Below are 22265 nucleotides of genomic sequence, written 5' to 3'. Positions count from 1 at the left end.
CATGACCTGCCCACAATGTCAACTCCCTGCGAGGGTGCCGTTTAGCTCCTAGCTTTCATATCTCATTTTCTAATGCGCTCCTTTGGTAATGAGGAAAAAGTGGTATTTAGAGCAGCAGCTGCTTCTCGGTCAGTGTTCAGATACCTGGTGTAGACTCTGAAATGCTGCAGAATAGCCTTGCCTGTTCCCAGTCCCAGGTAACGAAACAGCATAGTAATGTTCCAGTTAGCACTTGTCTTTTAAGGCTGCCAACTCATGACTCCACTGCAAGAGCAGAAGCAGAGAATGGGAGGGAGGGAGCGATAATGTTGACCAGTGGATTCCCATGCATCACTTGGGAGAAGGGTAAAGAACTTAATTAAATGTGTAGATGTAGCAGCGCCGGGTGAGCATCTACATCATAGTCAGTCTATGTCTAACTATTATAAACACTTTTTAATAACTGCCATATTTGGGGGGGGGGGTTAAATAGCAGGGTCTGGCCTCCAGATCATTGGAGAGCTTGTGTGGTATACTGATTTGAGCTGATGCATGCAGCCTTGTTTCGTTTTTATCAGCTGAGCAATGTGGTTGCCAATTCCTGCATTTCCCATCTGCTCAGCAGAACCCGGAGCTCTCCTGGGTCATGGGAATTGGGAGGCTCCCTCCCTTCTTGTATTTGCGAAACGAGATGATCTGATGGTGCTTTTCCAGTTTTTATATCCAACATACTATGCAGTTCTCGGCCTGTATGTTCAAGCTATCTCATTTATCTCTGCTAATGGCTTGTTTATTTCCCATGAGTGGTGGTCAACTAAGTTTTGCTCACGAGTAGGTCTCTTGAAATTAATGGACCTAACCTGAGTCATATCCATTAATCTCAGTTGGTCTGTTCTGAGAAAAACGCAAGTTGAATACAGAACACTCTCGGGTTACGTTACTCTCGAGTAACGTAAACTTCGGGTTACAAAAGCGGCAGACTCAAAATTATTTTTCCAGGTTTCGCCGCTTGCGCATGCACAGAAGCGGCTCCTCTGGATGCAGATTTTTTGGGGTCTGCACGGACCCCTGGAACAAATTAAATTTGTATCCAGAGGGTCCACTGTATTTCATTTCAGGTTATTGCGTCCCAAAGCATCTTTAGCTGCAGAGAAAGTGTGTGTGTGTGTGTGTGTGGTTTTTAGTGAGATGGGACCAGGACTACAGTTCACTTTCTTAGTTTCCTTATTTGAGCAGAAATAAGTTACAGGAAACTCCGTAAATGACCACCTCCTATTTTTTCTGCTTGTTCTTTGGTACATTTTTTCACATATATTTTTTCCATAGCACAGCCTGATGCACTGTTATTTTAGCTGCCAATATATTAAGGGCGAGGAATGGCCACAGGTTCCCAACCTGTAATAAGAGTAATATTACCGCCGTAATAATAGTTTATGATCTTTTTATTTCTTCTTCTTTGTTTTATTTGACAAGCTGTCCTAGCGTATTTATTCATCCCTGCTTTTTTTTTATTTACAGACCTAAAGATTTTCGACCATTGTAGCAGGAAGACTGTGAAAGAATGGGAACAGGAGCCTACATGCTTCGTCTTCTGGAAGATAAAAGCCATCCAGCATTTCACAGTTTAGTTAATTGCATAAAGCTTTAATTGTCTGCTCTAAAGCAAACTTGATTTTTTTTCCCAGGTTTAGAGCAGTATTACTTCATTTGTTTATGCTTGGTGATCCCCTTTTTCTTCCGTGGACGGGGGAACGGGGCTGACAATAAAAAATACTTTTCTGAAATTAACTGCAGTATCTACATCTTTTTATACAGTGTTCTGGCCTTTGGGTGAACTTGTTTTGTGGCACGCATAACTGTATAATACGTAAAACATTTGAGCAAGTGTGCTGGCTGTTAGATTGTCGTATTCCTGCTGAAGCCTGCAGTTAGCCAATGATCTCACACTTAAGTTTAGGCGTCCTGCTCTAGCAAAGACTTTTGTACACACATCCCCTTACTGGAGCGGGAAATGTGCATGCGGAACAGGATTGACAGACAGCTAGGACTGTCATTAGAGACAGTACCGTGCTTCCTTCTGCCAAAAAAGGAGAGTGAGGTTAAACTTGGATTCAGGTTCCCTTGTCTCACCTGTAAGGTAGATTACCGGTGTACAAGTTAACATCACCAACCATTTATTGGGTAGCTAGCCACAGTTGGAATCGGTTTTGTTTGCTGCGCTTTCTCCATAGGCCCCTAGAGCAGCATGCATGCAGGTAATTAAAGCAGAAACAATAAAAATGTATGCAATTAAAGTACAAACAAAAATAAAAACCACAGCAATCCAGCACAGTACACCACAATACAGTAACCAGTTACCATATTTTTCGCTCTATAAGATGCACCCAACCATAAGACGCACCTAGTTTTTAGAGGAGGAAAACAAGAAATAAAATCTCCATCTCTGCGCAGCGTCTCTCCAGCGAAGCAGGAGGAGAAACGGAAGGGGCTCTGTTTCTCCTCCCGCTTGGCTGAAGAGGCGCTGTGCAGAGATGGAGAGCTGCGCAGTGCCATTCACCCCATAAGACGCACACACATTTCCCCTTTTTAAGAGGAATAAAGTGTGTCTTATGGAGCGAAAAATATGGTACATAGAAGCAAGGAGACTAGAGAAGGAACACAGCAGCATTCTGATGCCCCACAAAAGAGAATGGTTTTCACCATCCACTGAACGACAAAAGTGTAGTGACAAGTAGATAACAAACACTCAGCACACTGCTGTTAGGTGCATAGCTCTGGATTGGCACCAGTGTAGTTAACTCGGGGTGTGGCTCTGTTCCTGAGGTCCTCTGGGCTGAAAACCCTTGAAATGCCACTCTGCCTATGGGGAGAGTTTTGCAGTGGTGAAATGAGAGGTCTACTGTCGGACCCCTCCTCAAACATATTGGAACAGTTCCAGAAGACTTTTGACAGCAAAATTCCAGCCATGGAACGCAAGGTGTGTCTTGGCAGCAGATGGAATGAGCACACCTAGACTGAATCTGAACTTCTTGTTCGCCAGGAATTTTTTGAGAGGACAAGATCTGGTATAAGTGCCGTATTTTTCGCTCTATAAGACGCACCAGACCATAAGACGCACCTAGTTTTTGAAGGAGGAAAACAAGAAAAAAAAATATTCTGAATCTCAGAAGCCAGAACAGCAAGAGGTATCGCTGCAAGAGGTATTGCTTCTGGGATAGCTGCGCAGCCTGCATTCACTCCATAAGACGCACACACATTTCCCCTTACTTTCTAGGAGGGGAAAAGTGAGTCTTATAGAGCAAAAAATACGGCAATTTCCCTCCCATTGACTTCCAACAGATGATTGCTTCTCTGGCCACACTATTATAGAATCATAGAGTTGGAAGAGACCACAAGGGCCATCGAGTCCAACCCCCTGCCAAGCAGGAAACACGATCAGAGCACTCCTGACATATGGTTGTCAAGCCTCTGCTTAAAGACCTTCAAAGAAGGAGACTCCACCACACTCCTTGGCAGCAAATTCCACTGTCGAACAGCTCTTACTGTCAGGAAGTTCTTCCTAATGTTTAGGTGGAATCTTCTTTCTTGTAGTTTGGATCCATTGCTCCGTGACCTCTTCTCTGGAGCAGCAGAAAACTACCTTTCTCCCTCCTCTATATGACATCCTTTTATATATTTGAACATGGCTATCATATCACCCCTTAACCTCCTCTTCTCCAGGCTAAACAGGCATCGTTTCCAGGCCTTTGACCATTTTGGTTGCCCTCCTCTGGACACGTTCCAGCTTGTCAGTGTCCTTCTTGAACTGTGGTGCCCAGAACTGGACACAGTACTCCAGTGTCCAGAGGAGGGCAACCAAAATGGTCAAAGGCCTGGAAACGATGCCTTATGAGGAACGGCTAAGGGAGCTGGGCATGTTTAGCCTGGAGAAGAGGAGGTCAAGGGGTGATATGATAGCCATGTTCAAATATATAAAAGGATGTCACATAGAGCCTCCTCTATGTGACATCCTTTTATATATTTGAACATGGCTATCAGGTTGTTTTCTGCTGCTCCAGAGAAGCGGACACGGAGCAATGGATTCAAACTACAAGAAAGTTGATTCCACCTAAACATTAGGAAGAACTTCCTGACAGTAAGAGCTGTTCGACAGTGGAATTTGCTGCCAAGGAGTGTGGTGGAGTCTCCTACTTTGGAGGTCTTTAAGCAGAGGCTTGACAACCATATGTCAGGAGTGCTCTGATGGTGTTTCCTGCTTGGCAGGGGGTTGGACTCGATGGCCCTTGTGGTCTCTTCCAACTCTATGATTCTATGATTCTAGGTGAGGTCTGACCAGAGCAGAATACAGTGGCACTATTACTTCCCTTGATCTAGATGCTATACTCCTATTGATGCAGCCCAGAATTGCATTGGCTTTTTTAGCTGCCGCGTCACACTGTTGGCTCATGTCAAGTTTGTGGTCAACCAAGACTCCTAGATCCTTAATTAATGTGTCTCTCTTGAGGTGGGGATGTTTGGACCACCGGTAGACTGGGAGCAAGGCTTAGTGCTGTTGAGATTCCCAGATTGCTCAGTCTATTGAATACTGTATTTTGAACTGCTTTGGCAAAACGCAGCATCTTTTCCTAAACTACAGTTGTAGGTGTTTGCGTTAGGCCCTCTCAGTCGTTCCTCCTGTGTTAAATGCTTCGGAGTTGCTCTGACTTCTTTGGCACATCTGGCAAAACCGGCAACTCTCCTAAGATTAAAAAGTGACTGGGTTTTGGAAGAAATCTTGAAGCTACACATCTGCCTCTTGCTTCTTTTGGCACATGTATAAAATGATAAATAAAAATGTTCTAAAATCTGCAAAACGGGCATTCTTACTTGTCAGAGCTGCTACCAGGTCCCAGCTCACATAGGACCACGCCACACAGCGTCCACTTTAAAAGAGTCTTTATTGAGTTACAGGTTTCATTTCCGAACTGCAGCATGCAGCTCTACACCTTCTGCTCTAGGTCGGCGAAGACCCGTCTGAGTCCCCGCCTCTTGCACACCAGCTTAATACCCTAGCCTTGCTCCACCTCCTTCGCCTCTCCCTACGTCTCTGGGTCCTTCTGCCCCCCTGGGCCTCCTCCCTTCTACTCTCCTCTGACGCTGACCCCCCTGATCCTTCTGCCTCCTTGCGGCGGGCTTTAGGACCTGGCTCACTCTCCGGGCTGCTTACTGCTCCAGCTTCCGCTGCATTTGAACTTGGCGCGCGCGCCCAACTCTCTACTTTCCTCTTAACCGTTGCCTCGCTCTCTGAGGAGGGCGTGACCACCCCTGACTCGTGCCCTCCCTCCTGCTGACAGCCTCCGGAACCCGATGCCTGGCTACCTTCCTCCCTGCTGCTCTCAGTCTTGAGCGTGGGTCCCGACTTCCAGCTGCTGCCGCCCTCAGTTATGAGCGTGGGTCCCGACTTCCAGCTGCTGCTCTCTGAATCTCCTCTGTTCCCTTCCTCCTGGGGTGTCCCCCCGGATCCCCCCCTTGCTCTGCTCACTGGGGCTCCCTTTTGGGAGTCCTCTGACTCACTGCTTAGGCTTGGAGATCTCGGGTCGTCATCATCACTCATTCTCCCTTCGGCTTCCTCCCCCTCGCTCTCTGTTTCCACCCTTCTCTGCGTCTCTGCTTCTGAACCCCTGACATCCATCCCCCCCTCGAAGCCCCCCCTTCCCCCCTCCCCGCTGTCAGGTGTGGGTGCTGGGCGCTCCATCATCATGGGAGGGAATGCTGGATACAGGTCGCTCCCCGTGGGTGGCCGCCAACTGAAGACCTCCGAGTCTTCCCCCTCGCGGTCGTCGACGTTGACTTGTTGCTCTTCCATCTCTGTACCGCCGTGCTCGAACCCGAGGTCCTCCCCGAACACGTCCATGTCAGTCTCTGCGTCGGTCGCTCGACCTGGCATCTCCAGCCACTTCCTGCGCCATCGCTCCTCTGGTCGATCGTCCCACCAATACGAGTTGCCTGATGCCGAACCTGCCGGTGAACCTTCTGGGGAACGGGTGCTCCGTGCGGGTTCCCCTTCTGAGTCGAATCCATGGAACGTGCTGGAAGAAAGTGTGGGTGTGAACAACCAGTCGTCGAAGAAGCTCGCTGGCATGGGTTTGTGTGGGAAGAGGGCATGAAACTCGTCCTTGAGCAGGGGTTCCTCCAAAGCGTAGTCTGGTACCCAGCTATTGGCGCTGGCCCGGGTGCCCTCTCTGGCTAAGAGGTATTCGACTCCCTCTTCCCCCCATCTGGAGTCCAAAATCTCCGTGACCTCGTTGATGTGGTCCTGGTGCTTCACCTCCCGCGTCTCCGTCCGTTCCCGGAGCGGACTTGGCGCCGTCCCTGGCTCCTGGAACCTGTGAGGTGCCTTGTAGGGAGTGAGCACCGACCTGTGGAACACCGGATGCATTCTGGAACCCTCCGGCAGCGCCAGTCGGAAGGCTACCGGGTTGATCTGCGCTTCGACTTGGTACGGACCGATCTGCTTGTGCCCCAACTTCTTCTTGGCAAGCGACCTGGTCGGCACTGCGTGGGCTGCCAACCAGACCCAGTCTCCCACTTGGATCACTTCGCCAACCCGCCTGTGCTTGTCAGCTTGCACCTTGTAGGCGTGCTTAGCTAGCTCCAGCTTCCGCTGCATTTGAACTTGGCGCGCGCGCCCAACTCTCTACTTTCCTCTTAACCGTTGCCTCGCTCTCTGAGGAGGGCGTGACCACCCCTGACTCGTGCCCTCCCTCCTGCTGACAGCCTCCGGAACCCGATGCCTGGCTACCTTCCTCCCTGCTGCTCTCAGTCTTGAGCGTGGGTCCCGACTTCCAGCTGCTGCCGCCCTCAGTTATGAGCGTGGGTCCCGACTTCCAGCTGCTGCTCTCTGAATCTCCTCTGTTCCCTTCCTCCTGGGGTGTCCCCCCGGATCCCCCCCTTGCTCTGCTCACTGGGGCTCCCTTTTGGGAGTCCTCTGACTCACTGCTTAGGCTTGGAGATCTCGGGTCGTCATCATCACTCATTCTCCCTTCGGCTTCCTCCCCCTCGCTCTCTGTTTCCACCCTTCTCTGCGTCTCTGCTTCTGAACCCCTGACATTACTGAACTGTTTTCAGAGGGCATGAGGTTTTCTCCTTTCCTGGGTGCAACACAGTTTTCCTATGATTGTCCAATTATTTGAACAAATCGAATATAGTTATCAAGACTACAGGTATGATTTAGTTCTGACACTACAAAAAGTCAATCCCAGTGGCCATAACAAATGTTTTGGCAGTTGTTCCTGTTTTATGACATGCACTTAGGTCTTAACACTGTTGGCTGGAGTTAAAGAAGCCAAGTTACGAGTGATAAATTTTGGTCAAGGGGAAAGACCGTGTGAGATTAATATGCGGCGTGAACTTCATACAGCCTGCATAGCACAGCCGTCATTAAAAATTATAGCTCACTGTTCATTATGATCATTCTCATGCAAAAGCTACGACTTGGGCACGCTGCCCTCCTGGCGAACTACGGTCAGTTTCTCTCTGAGCATTTTCCCAAGTCTACTCAGTTGTCCACATAACTGTGCTCTATTGCTTCTTGAAAATCTTTGATACAAGCTGGTCACACAGAGGAATGTGTTACTTTCCACAGATAGTGAGGAGGAATTAAAGAACCTTTTAATGAGGGTGAAAGAAAAGAGCGCAAAATATGGTCTGAAGCTCAACATAAAAAAACCGAAGATCATGGCCACTGGGCCCATCACCTCCTGGCAAATAGAAGGGGAAGAAATGGAGGCAGTGAGAGATTTTACTTTCTTGGGCTCCATGATCACTGCAGATGGTGACAACAGTCACGAAATTAAAAGACGCCTGCTTTTTGGGAGAAAAGCAATGACAAACCTAGACAGCATCTTAAAAACCAGAGACATCATCTTGCCAACAAAGGTCCGTATAGTTAAAGCTATGGTTTTCCCAGTAGTGATGTATGGAAATGAGAGATGGACCATAAAGAAGGCTGATCACCAAAGAATTGATGCTTTTGAATTCTGGTGCTGGAGGAGACTCTTGAGAGTCCCGTGGACTGCAAGAAGATCAAACCTCTCCATTCTGAAGGAAATCAGCCCTGGGTGCTCACGGGAAGGACAGATCCTGAAGCTGAGGCTCCAATACTTTGGCCACCTCATGAGAAGAGAAGACTCCCTGGAAAAGACCCTGATGTTGGGAAAGATTGAGGGCACAAGGAGAAGGAGACGACAGAGGACGAGATGGTTGGACAGTGTTCTCGAAGGTACCAGCATGAGTTTGACCAAGCTGCAGGAGGCAGTGGAAGACAGGAGTGCCTGGTGTGCTCTGGTCCATGGGGTCACGAAGAGTCGGACACGACTAAACAAGAACAACAAATACATAGGTCCTGCTTACGGAATGCAATGCATTCCCTGGAAATCATTGGGCGAGTGTTTGCATAACAAATCCACGATTCCCATTGATACCTTTGGGAATATTTCTAATCTCTGCTTTGTCCAACCTCCCTCCCTCCCTGCATGGTCTTTGCCTGAAAATGATGGACGCCAAACAGCAAAGCGCAAGCATGTAAGGAAATGGGCAAACTCTAGCTGTTTGGATATCTGAATGTGCAGAGTATTACAGCAAGGTTTGGGCATAATCCTATACAGTATCTTATTTTACTTTCTTTGTCTTTCTGAGTTTTCCTCTGCTTGCTGTTGGATAGTGAGCCATACTCAGTGAGGAAGTTTTTCAGAGAAAGTTCTGGCCCTCTCCTATTGTCAATCCTGCATAACTGTATATGCAAATATTTACATTGCAGGCCATTTAGCAAATTGGCCTTGCACTGTGCGTAATCCTGCACAGCATATGAAATACTAGGAGCCATTCCCTCTCACGTTTAATTTTGGGAACAATTCCAACAGGTCCTAGCATATCCTTGGATGCTGTCTACAGCCAGTCAGTCGTGAACTGCAATTTACACTGCTTTCAGATTACTGTATGCTTAGCTAATAGACCAGATATTCATCTAAGGTAAATCTTAATCACTGCAAAAAAACACCCACCAGCTGCAATATTAGGTCATGATTTTGTGGGGCGCTGGGTTAAAACATACTGTCAAAATCTTGGACAGGATATTATGGAGTATGTAATTTTAGGAACCTTACCGGAGCAACAAAAATCAGCATCAAGGAACATAATGTGGACCAATATGTGTGTCTACTGAAGCAATTTGGGTGCAATTTGGCTGGTGAGGTGGGGTGCATATCAATTCAAACCACTATACAGGGATTCCATTTCATTTTGGGTACAAAATTGATCTTTAGCCTACAAACTGTAAGATGTCTTCATTAAGAGGCAGCACTGATTTATTACAACTTCTAGTGCGTTGTTTTCCAGACTTTGCCACCTGGTGCAGTGTTTTTCCCTCCAAAACTGAAACCGGAGCCACACTTAATTCCCTTCATATTTGAAGGGATGCAGGTGGCGCTGTGGGTTAAACCACAGAGCCTAGGACTTGCCGATCAGAAGGTTGGCGGTTCGAATCCCTGCGACGGGGGTGAGCTCCCGTTGCTCGGTCCCTGCTCCTGCCAACCTAGCAGTTCGAAAGCACATCAAAGTGCAAGTAGATAAATAGGTACCGCTCCGGCGGGAAGGTAAACGGCGTTTCCATGCACTGCTCTGGTTCACCAGAAGGGGCTTAGTCATGCTGGCCACATGACCCGGAAGCTGTATGCCGGCTCCTTCGGCCAATAAAGCGAGATGAGCGCCGCAACCCCAGAGTCGGCCACAACTGGACCTAATGGTCAGGGGTCCCTGTACCTTTACCTTTACCCATATTTGATCCAGATTAACTGAGTTTCACTTCGTTTCATACCATCGTAGAACTGCAGCGTTGGAAGGGACCCAGAAGGTCATCCAATCCAACCTCCTGCAATGCAGGAATTGGCTAAACCAACCTTAGCTGGGAGCCAACCAATATATCTGCTTAATTTGCCTGATCAGTTTCCAGAGCAATGGGGAGGACTCCTGGCAACTGTAGGATAGTGCCAGCGGCGTAGCATGGGTTGTCAGCACCCGGGGCAAGGCAAGTAATTTGCGCCCCCTAACCCCTAACCTGCCGCCGCTGCCAGCTTCTTCTTGCTGCTGCCTGGTCTGGTCTGGTGTGGTTCTCTCCCACGCTCACGCTGCGCTGGGCAGCCGCGGCACTGTCCCTCCCCCAGATAGTCCCTCGCTCTCTCTCCGCACCGCATGCCTGGCACCCACCCCCTCCACAGTGGGCGGCGACCCAGTGGCTCGGATCGGATTCACACAGCCAGCACTGCAGTGAGAGAGAGAGAGTGAGCCAGGTAGGGGCAGAGAGCTGCGAGTGCGAGCGCGCCCCCCCCCCCAGATGTTGCACCCGGTGCGGCCGGGCCCCCCTGCACCCCTCACGCTACGCCACTGGATAGTGCACTTAACTAGTCCCTGCTAGCATCCTACTGTTCCATTTGCCGTAGTCCTTACTGATGGGTGGATCCTAATTTGGGCCAATGGTGACGTTTCTAGGGCAACCCTCCCTGTGCTTATCGGATGCCATGCAAGCTGTGCTATGGCATCTTGGGTACCTCCTTACTCCCACTTGATGATGCATGTATGTCGGTCTAGAGGAGGCAGATCACGGCAAGAGTATTGTTAGCCCAGAAATGGAAGCAAGAAGAAATCCCGACAAAAGAAGAATGGCAGACGAAATTAATGGACTACGCAGAATTAGATAAAATGACAGGAAGGATTCGAATCCTGTGGGACAGAGATTCACAGAAGAGTGGAAGAAATATATGAACTATTTGAAGAGCAACTGTAATCAACAAATTACGCTAGTAGGACTACAAGAAGTTTTGTAAGGAGAAATAAATGAAACCTTGCAAAGTACAGAAAGAATAGAGATATTAGTTATGAGATTTAAATGTAATAGTGGAAGTAAGAAATGTATATTAAGTGAATGGATTGGAAAATTTTCAGATGTGATTGATGGAAGTCAAAAAAATGGTATAAGATTTGAGAGTATGTTTAATTATTGTTGAAAATGATATGTTGAAAAATTAATAAAAAATAATATTAAAAAAGGAGGAGGCAGATCAATACCAAATAGGTTCTCCTCACTTTCCGCAGCCCTGACTCCAACGCTTCTGACAGCCATAGAGTGCTGGCTGCCCAACGTGGTGGTTTACTTTTCACGGCACATCTCAGGCCCTCTTGCAACATCTCAGTTTGGGAAACACGGACATGGACTTATTTCAGAAGCCGGCACTCGTCTGACCTCGGGAGACAATGGGGTGAAGTCAAACCACTGGAGAGCTACAAAGTCTGCTGTGGTTGTAGAGACCAATGTAGGAGAGACATGTTTTGTTGCAGCCAAGGCAGATGAAGGCCTCCGGTTGTGCTGATACAGGTGTACCATGGTGTTTCTTCTGTCTGCGCTCCTCCTAGCCGTCATTCCTCTGCCGGTCACTGCTGCAGATGCACAACCTGACTGCCTCCAGGCACTGCGGTCGTCTGCAAGGGATTCCCATACAGCAGGGTTGATATTGCTATCCTTCACATCTCGTTTGCAGACATCCTTTCTGGCCTTTTAGACCTTTCCCATGGGTTGGATGAGCGTTGCTCCCGGGAGGGAGGGAGGAGTCAATGGACACCGAGGGTTGGTTCAGAGAAAGAGTTTATTTCTGCTTCCTAGGATAGCAGAAAGGCACTGCGTGATCAGTCACAAGCAAGCACACCTAAAAGCAGATGCATACAGCTTGTATTCCCTTCAAGTCCCCTTCCCCCCTTCCCCAGGAATTCAACCTCATAAGTTTGCATCCTTGAGCATGTTCCTGTACTCTTATCTTAGGGCTCCTGGCGCCATTCCCAGGCACGGGGGCTGACGCAGACCTGTCTTGCAAGGTCTGTGCGTCAGTGTGGTCAGGATAGTTACAACTGGTAAGATAAGACCATCCTGTCTCCACTCGGAACTGACAAGGCCATCCATTACGTCTTCATGGACTGATAAAGGAGAAGGCTTTGTTTATGCAGCTAAATTTGTGTTATACAGCTCAAGCTAGTGGAGTTTAGCTAATGAATCCCTGGAGAAAGAATCAGGGAAATTTGGGGAAAATTTGGGGCCCAGTTTGGGTGCCTGCACAGTCAGGTTTGGGTAACCTGTTCCTTCACTTTGTAGCGCAGAGTTGGTCTGCCAACAGGCCTTGTACCAGAAGCCAACTCCCTGCAGAGCACATCCTTGGAGATCTTGCCATCTTCCATTCTGGGGAGATGACCAAGGCAGCACAGATGAAACAAGAATGTGAACATGCTGGGAATGTGGACTTGGGAAAGCACATCTTTGTCCCTGCTATTTGCACTGGAAATAAAAGTTCCTACTGGACCAAATGGAAGCTTTACCTCCAATGCAAATAGCATCTGCTTGAGGCCTGATGATCTGGATTAGAACTCTAGTGCACGGCAAAGGGCCTAGGCCTCCTGTTCTAGGGCCCAGTGTAGATCAAGCTATCAGGCCACCAATTTGCTTTTAAAATCTAGAAGAAAGACCCTTGTTCATTTCTTCTGGTGTGCAGAAGCTTGAGAAATCAGCATTTTCTGGCAAAAAATAGCAGCATAAGAATGTACATACATCATGGCATGAAATGCAATCAGAATCAATTAATCTATACTATATCATGCCAACATTTCTGACATAAATTATCAGTGGGGAAAATAATCAGAGTCTTTCAGCAGCCTCAGATTTCCAACATATTCTGACCTAATTATAAGAGAATGGGAGGAATGAGTTGGCTACAAGGGACACCATTTCTGGAATAAATATGCAGCACATAGACATATGTGGCCATCTTACTGGAAAATAGCTCATGGCAGTCTTTAAGCAAGTTTTATATGGGAAAAGGTTTTCACTTGCAGGGGAGGTATTTTCCTATAGTAATGCAATATACAGGCACGAGGCATCTAAAACACTCAAGGCGAGCATGACTTCAGATAAACAAGATAGATGTTTGTAGCATGCTAGGCTGGGGGAAAACAAAATTAGATGGGCGATAAGTGGGAGTTATTGTACAACAAATGGCAGGTTGCTTACCTGAAACTGATGTTGTTCGAATGGTGCATTTGGGATCCATGCCAGCGTTGTGGAAAGTGCCAAAAGCCAGCAACGGCATTGCCCCTCTGCTAAGGCAGAGAAACCCTCTGGAAACTTAGGGTGCTATTCAACTAGTGTGCCCCACAGAGGACACAGGAGGGACAGGGATGGTTGCCTGGGGCGCAAAATTGTTAGGGGGTGCAAAATTTCAACACCCGGTGCTGTCTCAATACAGCTGTGTGTTTCTGTCACTGGGCTCTGCTGGGCTTCTCCATGTGAACCAGGAAGTGACCTCTCCGGGCAACAAAATGACCCCTCTTTTCTTATCTCTGTGGCTGCGATCTCCTGGGTGAGGCGGATGCTGTTAGGCAGTTAAATGCACATGCGTACTCCATCCCTTTCCCTCTCTCCCACCCCCTTGGGTACGGGCAACCCACGCTACACCACTGCCATCAGCGCAAGGATTTATGCATGTACAGCAGACCTTCCTGTCCCCTCTTTCCCCCGTGCATGCAACATACTCTCCCAAAATCTGTCCAGAACAGATTTGGGGTTGATGCAGCGGAGAGGTACATCTTGTGAGCTGTGAAATGGCCCCGAACTGTCTGACATATGTATCCCAATCCAGCAAAGGAAAACCTGTACACTGAATTAGAAGTCGTTCCATTTTAAACGAAGTCTGAAACTTGTAGAATCATCTAGTCCAGCTCACAGCAATGCAGAAATCACATCTAAGAGGCAAGCAGAAATGGTCCCATGGACAGAGCAATCTCACAACTGGAACTTGCAAGGATTGTGGGATGGTGTGTTTTTCCCCCCATAGATCTCAGGGACCCCCAGATTAAACTTCATACCACAGTCGTGGGCTCTTAAAAATAATAAATACAACAGATGAAATTATTTATAAAAGTTTGCCACGTTTATTTGTATATAAAATAGAGTAGTGATAGACCCACAATAAATTATTAGTGTGTTTCTAATAGGTATTTAATAAGAATGCTGTGGGAAGAAAATCCCACTTTATATAAATCTTCGAAGGAAATGATTAAAAATAAAATAAAATCAACCAACACAGTTGGCTTCAGAAGGGTTACTTTGCAAGTAAAGCACACAATCAAAATTCAGGCAGAGAAATTCAGAAAGCAAGAAATAGTGGAATGAGCTCCTTGACTTATTCAGATATAACAGCTGGTGGTGGAGTGTTTTGAAATGTGCATCGAACCATTCTAATACAATAGCTACAAAGATCTACAGAAATGTCCCTTGGAGTTTCCAGCTAACAATAAACCCCTACAAAGCTAATAACTTCTGGCATGCAATGTAATTAGCTATCCCCCCCACCCCTCGTTCTGCCAAAGTGGTAATGTACAGTATATTTTGTCCCTTTAAGATATGAGCCTGTAAACAATTCCCACGACAACATTAGGCAACTGGACAGAGGCCTAAAAGATTCATGTATGTAATGCACACAGAGAGAAAAAGAAATAGTTCGTTAAGAGGTTTTCTTAACCTTCCTCTTGAGCCTCAGAGAACTGATGCTTCTTTTGGAGATTCGTCTTGAAAGGCGGCTTATTCCGGGGGATCTCAGTTCGAGAGCCCCCATGTCTTCCCGCACAGGTGTGAACTCTGGCTGAGCCAAGCGAGGTGCTGGGTAGGGGGACTGCGGGTGATGGTAGGATCCATGCACTAGATAAGGCTCTTGATCATCGTCATCGTAAAGGTCCTCAGAGTCATAGAGCTGGTAGGAGCTGTGTGGTAACGGCACGACAGGGATCTCTTGATCAGTTGGGTCCCCATAGCCACCTTAACTCGCCAAGAGGAGCCGCACATTTAACGCAAGAGGAAAGCAAAATTGAAGCAATCGTTAGGAGCTTGGTTGAATTTTGCTCTCTATAGAGCAACTTTTTTTCTCAACTTTGGGTCCCCAGATGTGGTTGGACTACAACTCCCATTATCCTTGGACCGCTGGTCCTGCTAGCTAGGGATGATGGGAGTTGTAGTCCAATATCACTGGGGGAGTGGGGAGCCCAAGGTTGAGAAAGGCTGCTTTCGGCTGCTTCTACTTACAAAGCAGCCGGCCTTGCAAGATTAAATCAGCACCAGTGAATGGGGGAAGATTTATGATTATCTTCCTGTTAGTTGGAAACCGACACCAGCAGTAACAGTGCGCTAATTGTATTAGATATGAGTTGTCTGTTACACAGCATGGTTAAGGGCAGGGGGAACATGGAGCAGCTTAAGAACCAATAGACACAGCCCAGCCCTGATTAAGTGTGTTTAGTCCTCATTTATTTCAGTGGGGAAATGATCCTGATTCAATGGAGAATCCTGCATATGGGATCTGGCTGGCTTGCTGGAGGCCTAAATAGGAACACTCCAACCTGCAATATTTTGTTGCCGTTCCCCTCTGTTTTGCTCTATCTCAAATAAGTGAAGCGCTCCCTTTCCAAAAGCTCTCCCAGGGCTTTGATACAATCCTGTTCTGGATAACAGCCTGTCCAATAGTTGCTTGTGCCTAGCAATCCGTACCATGGAGAAATGTGCCAAGTGTTTTAATTCTAGCAGAAAGCATAAGAAAACCAGAGCAGGCATCCTTTGTTAGTGGTGATAATAATAATAATAATCAGTGTTGCTGGTGGGAAAGCATCAAGGCTGTTCAGTAGTTGCCATTCTGACCTTCATCCATATGCGAAAGAAAAACCAGATTCTACCCGATTTCACCTTCCGTATGGGTAGCCATTGTAAGGGAATGAGCCTTCGGAAATCGAAATCGAACCAAGATGAAGAGTGGGGGGAAGAGGGGAAGAGGGACAGGAGCAGGTGAACAACAGAGAAATACATACAGGTCAGTAAAACAAACAAAGGTCTCCAAGGCCAGTTCAACTACAGGTTAATCTTGTGACTTAAGCTGTAACCAAGACTGAGTCTCAAACTAATAAGTACAACCGAAGGCTTTGCTTCATGCTTTGCAAACCGAAATAAGAAAGAATAAAAAACATTCACATGCAGTACATGAACTTGTGTCAAAGTTCCTACACCTTCCTTCCATGGCGCCTCGGATACCAAACAGTGTTTTTCAAGGTCCTCGATGAGTTTTTCCATGGGAATGTTGCAGAGAATTCTGAGGCTTGGTTGACAATTCACCCAACAAACACACACACACATATGTTTGGCAGAAGGTGATAATGCCAACAGTGGGTGTGGCCAAAGGCAAAAATGGGTGGAACCAGTCAAAGATAATGCTCTCAAAGAACACCATTTGAAAACCACTGTTCAAGAAACATCGTCAAGACACAATCTCTCCATGCAATGGGGGTATTTTAGTCCGATTTCTTTTTTTAAAAAAAGACTGTCATTCATGAATTACAACTATATGCACTGCCGATTCAGATTATTACAAGAAGCTTAGTTAGTGACACTCAGGTCTCCCATGCTGTTTAGACAAACATGAACGAGGAGCTTCTCAGCCAGGGATCTCCCAACCAACCAAGGCAGATCAGGTTAAAACCAGGAGATGGATGACACAAACAAGACATTCAAGAAAGTTGGACTGGGTTATTTTAGACAATGTGACAATGGCACATGACAAGCACAAGAGATGAAGAAACAAAACGCCCTGCACTTCACACGCTCTTTGGTTTTTATATGGGGTTTTAATTGCTTCAGTTACAAGGTTAAAAGGTTGTTTTTCCTCTTTGAATGAGATAACTGGGCATGTTCCTGTTAGAATTCCTGCTCCATGATTGCAGTCATGGGATTGTTGTCTTTCACATGACGGTATACGTTTTGACTCCACAAAGTGGGAAGTGACGGAGACAGGGTGTTTGTGTTACTGTGTTCCGTGAAGTGGGACTATTGTCCATTGTTCTTTCTCTTTTTGCTGTCTGATGCTAGAGAGAGAGGGAGCCATGTTGCAGGACTCCATGTGTGTTTATATGTAAATCAAGTAGATTAGCCAAAATGCTGAGTTGCTGAGGTCTGTCATGCAAGTTGTGAAGACTCTGCGGATCCCTAAATGTGCCGGTGTCTGTTGGCATTGGTCGCTGTGATGTTCAGGCTGAAGAAAGCTTTTGAGGCTCCTGAACGATTGACCAGGAGGGAGAGAACATGCCAGTCAGGCATGTGTCTCTGCCAGGGTCCTACTCGAGTGTAGGACAAGCTCCTGACAGTTCCCTGACCCAATGAAGTAGATCACAATGCTTATGATTCCCCTCCTCAGCACTGTGGCTGTGCATGATTAGCTCTAGTTGGATATAGTGTTTAGAACTTACTGGCTGCTTGACAGGGACTGAGTCCCGACCATTTTCCTTTCCCTGCCCAACAGGCAACCAGAGCTATTCAAATCTGCAATGCGGACACACAGGTGTAGTTATGGCTGCTTAGCCTGTGTATGTGGTTCACACAGGGGAGCACTTCAGATTAATCAGTAGTTTTTTAAAGGTAGGCCTGAGGATTTATAACCATGTTTGGCAAGGATGCCTCTTCGTCCCCGCAGATGCAATATCATTTTACGATGGTTCCCCTACTGTCACTCTCCAAAATAATTCCTGCATTTCTGGAAGAGCGTAGGGCAGAAGAACGACAAGGCCGTTCTGACGTGCTTCTCTGCCAAAATATATCGGCGGCATTTCTAAGACCAGGGGAACATGAACATTTGGACACACGTAACTCTGGGCGCTGTGACATCAGGGCTGAGTTGCGGTTAAGTGACGTGGCAGAGTTTCAGAAAGTTTGGGGCTTTTTAGTTTAGAGAGAAGGCAAGGAAGAGGTGATATATCGGAAATGTATAAAGGCATGGAGAAAGTGGATAGAGACGAGTTTTTCTCCCTCTCCCACTAACACTAGGACTCATGGATAGCCAATGGAGCTCAATGTCAGAGGATTTGGGACATATAAAATAAAGCGCTTCTTCAGGCAGAGGGCCTTCTTGGTAGTGGCACCCGCCCAGTGGAACGCCCTCCCACCAGATTTTTCTCAAAGAGAAAAATAACTACCAAACTTTTAAAAGACATCTGAAGGCAGCCCTGTTTAGGGAAGCTTTTAATGTTTAATAGGTTATTGTATTTTAGTGTTTTGTTGGAAGCCGCCCAGAGTGGCTGGGGAAACCCAGCCAGATGGGAGGGGGTATAAATAATAAATTATTATTATTATTATTATTCAAACAATGCAGACTTAAATTAAGCAGGTCGCTCCCATAGGAGACAGGGGTGGCCACCAATTTAGATGGCTTTAACAGAGGATTAAGACAAATTCGAACTTCCGGGTTGGCGCGATCTGGAAATGGCGGATTCCCTCCGAGCTCCGGAGGGAATCGGCTCAGCGGTGGATGGGTCTTTGCCGTGCCGGCGACACGGGGACCCTTAAAAACCGCAGGCGTGGAAGCCTGCGGACTGAAGACTCGGCGGGTGCCTTAAGCGCCCCCCCTGATTCGCGAAGAGCCTTTTTAAAGGCTACGGAGGGGATACGGGGGACGGCGCGGCACTGAGAGTCGATCGCTACCGCCGCTGAGCGAAGCCGCGAGCCATAACTGGAGAGCGCTGACTTCCTTCCTTGAAATTTGGACTGAAAAAAAGAACCCGTGAGTAATTTGGAACTGAACTTTAAAAATTTTACCTTCTGAATCTGAGACGACCGGGGGGTGTGCTAAAAGGAAGTCCCCACCCCCCCCCCTTGCAGACGATCCAGAGCAACGATATAAGAGCTAAGCTGGAGTGCCTACCCTGTAAAGGGTGAGTTTCAAAAAGACAGTAACTTCCAAGATTTGGAAAGGCAAATTTGAGCAGGAGAGTGGAGTGTTGGAAGAGACTTTGTTTTGTTGTAAACAACCCTCCCTCCCGGGCCCGGGAGCGACCTGCTTTGGAGCCTGTATAGAGGAGCAGAATTTGACAGCTGTCAAAGCTGTCAAATGGACTGTTAACAGTGGAAAAATTGCTATCTAAGATCTCTCCGGATTAAAAGGAGTTACAATTGAATCAAAATTGTTGGAAACAAAGAAACAATAACAGGACAGAGGATTGTTGGAGAAAAGAACATTAAGTAACCAGATTCCCTCTAGGGGGAATTCTGTGGAATTACAATAGCTGTGGGTGGAAAGATACTGAGAGAAATCGAAAGGATGTTTTCACTGGTGGGAACCTTACAGGAGCAGACTACAGCTATGAGTAAACAACTGATGACCTTGAATTCTGAAACAAGTAGCTCTGCTGAATGTAATGAGGACTTGAGTGAGAAAGAACCCACAGATGAATTCGAAATAATAAACAAAGAAGAGGAGAAGACAAAACAAGAAAGAGAACAAGTTAAGTGGGAAAATACTAACCAGAAGCCGACATCTGGAGAACACAAGCAAGGAGACTATTGGATTAAATCCATTTTAAGCCTACGAAAGATACAGAAGACGAAAGTGGAGGCCCCGGGAGTTTATGGAATTCAGGAACTTGAAATAAAGAAGTACAATTGGGGCCTTCACATAGACTTTGATTTTGATTATCATCAAGACTCAGGCCTCGTGGAAATCCTTCAGCAGTTGTTTCTAAATATGGGAAGAGACTATGGACTGATTGGATTGATCGTGAAGGAACTCTTTCGAGACTCGATGACCGACAAAAAGGACTACCAACAAAACCGGCGGAGAGGGACTGAAAGAGATTTGAGAGCCTCGGACGTGCGGAACCCAGGCTAAAAACTGTTATTTTGGACATGTCTTGGGAAAGGACGCAAACCGGGGATGGGAGGGAGGGAAGCATTTAAATTCAAACAACACTCAAGACCAGGGGGTTTAGTTAATAAGAAAATTATTTAAGAAAAAATGAGAAATCGAGGGAAGAGAATTGGGGTCCAACTTAGGGAAAATTTATTTTTGTTTTTCTTTATAAAAGGATTAATATTAAGATGGAAAAGGAAATGCCAACTTGCTGACATAAATTTGGGAATAGGGAGGCAAGGGCGGGGGTGGGGGGAAGTCAAGGACTAGGGTTAGAAAATAAGATGTTAGGAAATTGTACATGTTTGTCGTCTTTTATGTTTGTTTTGGTGTTCTGTGTTTTGTTTTTGTCTATATAAAATGTGAAAACCCAATAAAAATATTTAAAAAAAAAAAAGAGGATTAAGACAAATTCACAGAGGAGAAGTTCCTTTGAGCCTCCTATGTGAACAGTATGATCAGTTGACATAAATTTCTCCTGCCTTACACTAAAGCTGCCACCACTGCGAAGGAAACCAGCAAGGGTTTTTTAGCTCGGTGGCAACAGATCTCTGGAATTCTCTTTCCTTGGAATGGAAGCCAGCCTCAGCATTATGTTCTTATCTTTGGAACTCCCTGATTTGGGACGGCCACCCTGGCTACTTTACTGACATTTATAAAGATTAAAAGAAACCCCAAACTTCTCTAGGATTCCCAACCCCCCCCCCCTTCAACTAAAAGTCCCTACAGTTAAGAAAATATGCTCTATGCTCCATGGTTCTGTGATTTTAATATGGCTTTGTTGCTTTTGTGCACATTGAGATTCTGTACTTAGATTTCTTTTGAAATGTTTAAAATGGTATTGACGACTGATCAGGAAATGATTTATTTTTATATGTGGACACAGAGGGGATGCTCAGACAGGTGTGCCTATGGGGAAGAGGAAACCCACTAACTTTGTATCCGTAGTGGCCCAGATGCACATTTGTGTCAGAATACAAGGGTGTGTACCTGTGCGCACACAGGTATGTGTCCAAATGGACTTTTGAGGGTCTTCCGAGAGAAGGCAGTGCAATTTTGTTTGCCTTCGCTGCCGTGACCAAGTAGCCAAGCTGGTTAGATTGCACGCCCCTAAGACACCATCACATTTACAATGAGATCCCTGGTGGGCTGGGGCAATTAATTACAAGGTCCTTTCAGGTAAAAAGAATAGCTCCAAAATCATTTGGAAGAGCAATGGCTGAAAACAGGTGTAACTGCGGTGTGTGTGTTGTGTCTGATTTTGCAGATCCTTTCCCTTGTTCCTGAAGCCACAACTTACTCAGTGAAAACCGAGCATCACAAAAAATCAGTACAGCGCTAGGATCGTCGAGCTGGAAGGGGCCACGAGGGTAAAACCCCCTACAATGCGGGAATCTTTCACCCAACGTGGGTGTCAGGGAACTGCCATCAGCTCAGAGGCAAGAGGTGGAAGGGCAGTTGTGTTACAGGGAGCCTCCGAAGATCTTACGAAGCAGTTCTTCCTCTGGAAGAGGAGGGAAGCCCCACCTCTGGAGAGGAGGGAAACCCCGCCTCCAGTGGGGAGGGAGTGCTGGGATCAGAAGATGCTAGGGAGAGCCTCAACACCGACCCTGAGCAAAGCGGAGGGGAGGCAAGTCCCTCTTTGCCAGCGCCCATTCTGTGCAGTAGTCTTTGGCGCAGAGAGGGGAGGTCACACGGCTGTTATGCTGGGGAAGGTATAAGGACCGCCCACTCCCAGATTCTGCTAGCAACTGAGCAGACATGGACTTGCGACGCTCTGCATTGTAAAATTGTGCAGATAATAAAGCCTGGAAAAGTCAGGTTGGTGTCTTGCCTGTTTGCTCTCGAGCAACCACACCAGCACCTGACAGTGGGACTAGAACCCACGACCCATGAGTTTAAGAGTCCCATGCTCTACTGACTGAGCTACCTCATTTTGAAGACGTGTGTGTGGTGGGAGGAGGCTAACTCGGAAAAACATACTCACCACCTGTTCCATATCCAGCACAGGAAGAGGGATCACAGTATCCCGGTTGCCCTGAGGCGCCATGCGGCCCAGGAACACCTGTATGGCCAGGTGGTCCTCTTGCACCTGGTGAACCTGGTGGTCCTGGGGTACCTGTACGGCTTTCACCTGGAGGCCCTGCACAGAACACAGAAACGGCTGTCAGAACATCACCTTGCCACTGCTGCAGAACGAGAGAGCAACATCAGGTATGGACTACCTGAGTAACCAAACGTGATTTCACACGTGTTCTTTATTATGCAGCCACTCTGTGTAAAGGAGCCAGACTTTACTTGTCCCGACTATTGTTCATTCTGTGTGGGAATGCACATTTAATTGTACTGACCCTTGCATATCATTTGGGCATATGGTCACTACGGCGAATTTACCTGCTGCCCCTGGTGGGCCCCGGGGGCCTTGGGTCCCGACACCTGGGCTCCCTCGCTCTCCCTTCTCTCCCGATAAACCTGTTAAGAGGAAAGGATAAAAATCAG

The 22265-nt window shown here is 47.0% G+C and overlaps 2 protein-coding genes and 1 long non-coding RNA gene across 7 annotated transcripts in view; 2 read left to right on the top strand and 1 right to left on the bottom strand.

Moving 5' to 3' along the window:
• Positions 1–1767, top strand: part of MRPL13 (mitochondrial ribosomal protein L13) — a 34871-nt gene extending 33104 nt beyond the window's left edge. The window contains exon 7 of the mRNA XM_082235979.1: positions 1498–1767. Within this exon, the coding sequence (XP_082092105.1) occupies positions 1498–1522 (25 nt within the window). The 3' untranslated portion in view covers positions 1523–1767. The remainder of the gene's footprint in view (positions 1–1497) is intronic.
• LOC309539699 overlaps positions 1–22265 on the top strand; it is a 357400-nt gene that overhangs the window by 246891 nt on the left and 88244 nt on the right. The gene's annotated exons all lie outside the window — the stretch shown is intronic.
• Positions 13961–22265, bottom strand: part of COL14A1 (collagen type XIV alpha 1 chain) — a 147309-nt gene continuing 139004 nt past the window's right edge. For 3 of the 5 annotated variants that reach the window (XM_082235394.1, XM_082235395.1, XM_082235398.1), the window contains 3 exons: positions 22161–22238; positions 21754–21909; positions 13961–14866 (listed from right to left, as the gene is read on the bottom strand). In XM_082235394.1, the coding sequence (XP_082091520.1) occupies positions 14556–14866; positions 21754–21909; positions 22161–22238 (545 nt within the window). In that variant the 3' untranslated portion in view covers positions 13961–14555. Of the gene's footprint in view, positions 15819–21753; positions 21910–22160; positions 22239–22265 lie in introns of all 5 variants that reach the window. The other 2 variants (XM_082235397.1, XM_082235396.1) reach the window with 2 other exon arrangements.

This window comes from Podarcis vaucheri (genome assembly GCF_965113315.1).
Source record: "Podarcis vaucheri genome assembly, chromosome: 8".
Taxonomy (NCBI): Eukaryota; Metazoa; Chordata; class Lepidosauria; order Squamata; family Lacertidae; genus Podarcis; species Podarcis vaucheri.
The sequence above is the reverse complement of the archived record's forward strand: the minus strand, read 5'-3'. Positions and strand labels throughout refer to the sequence as shown.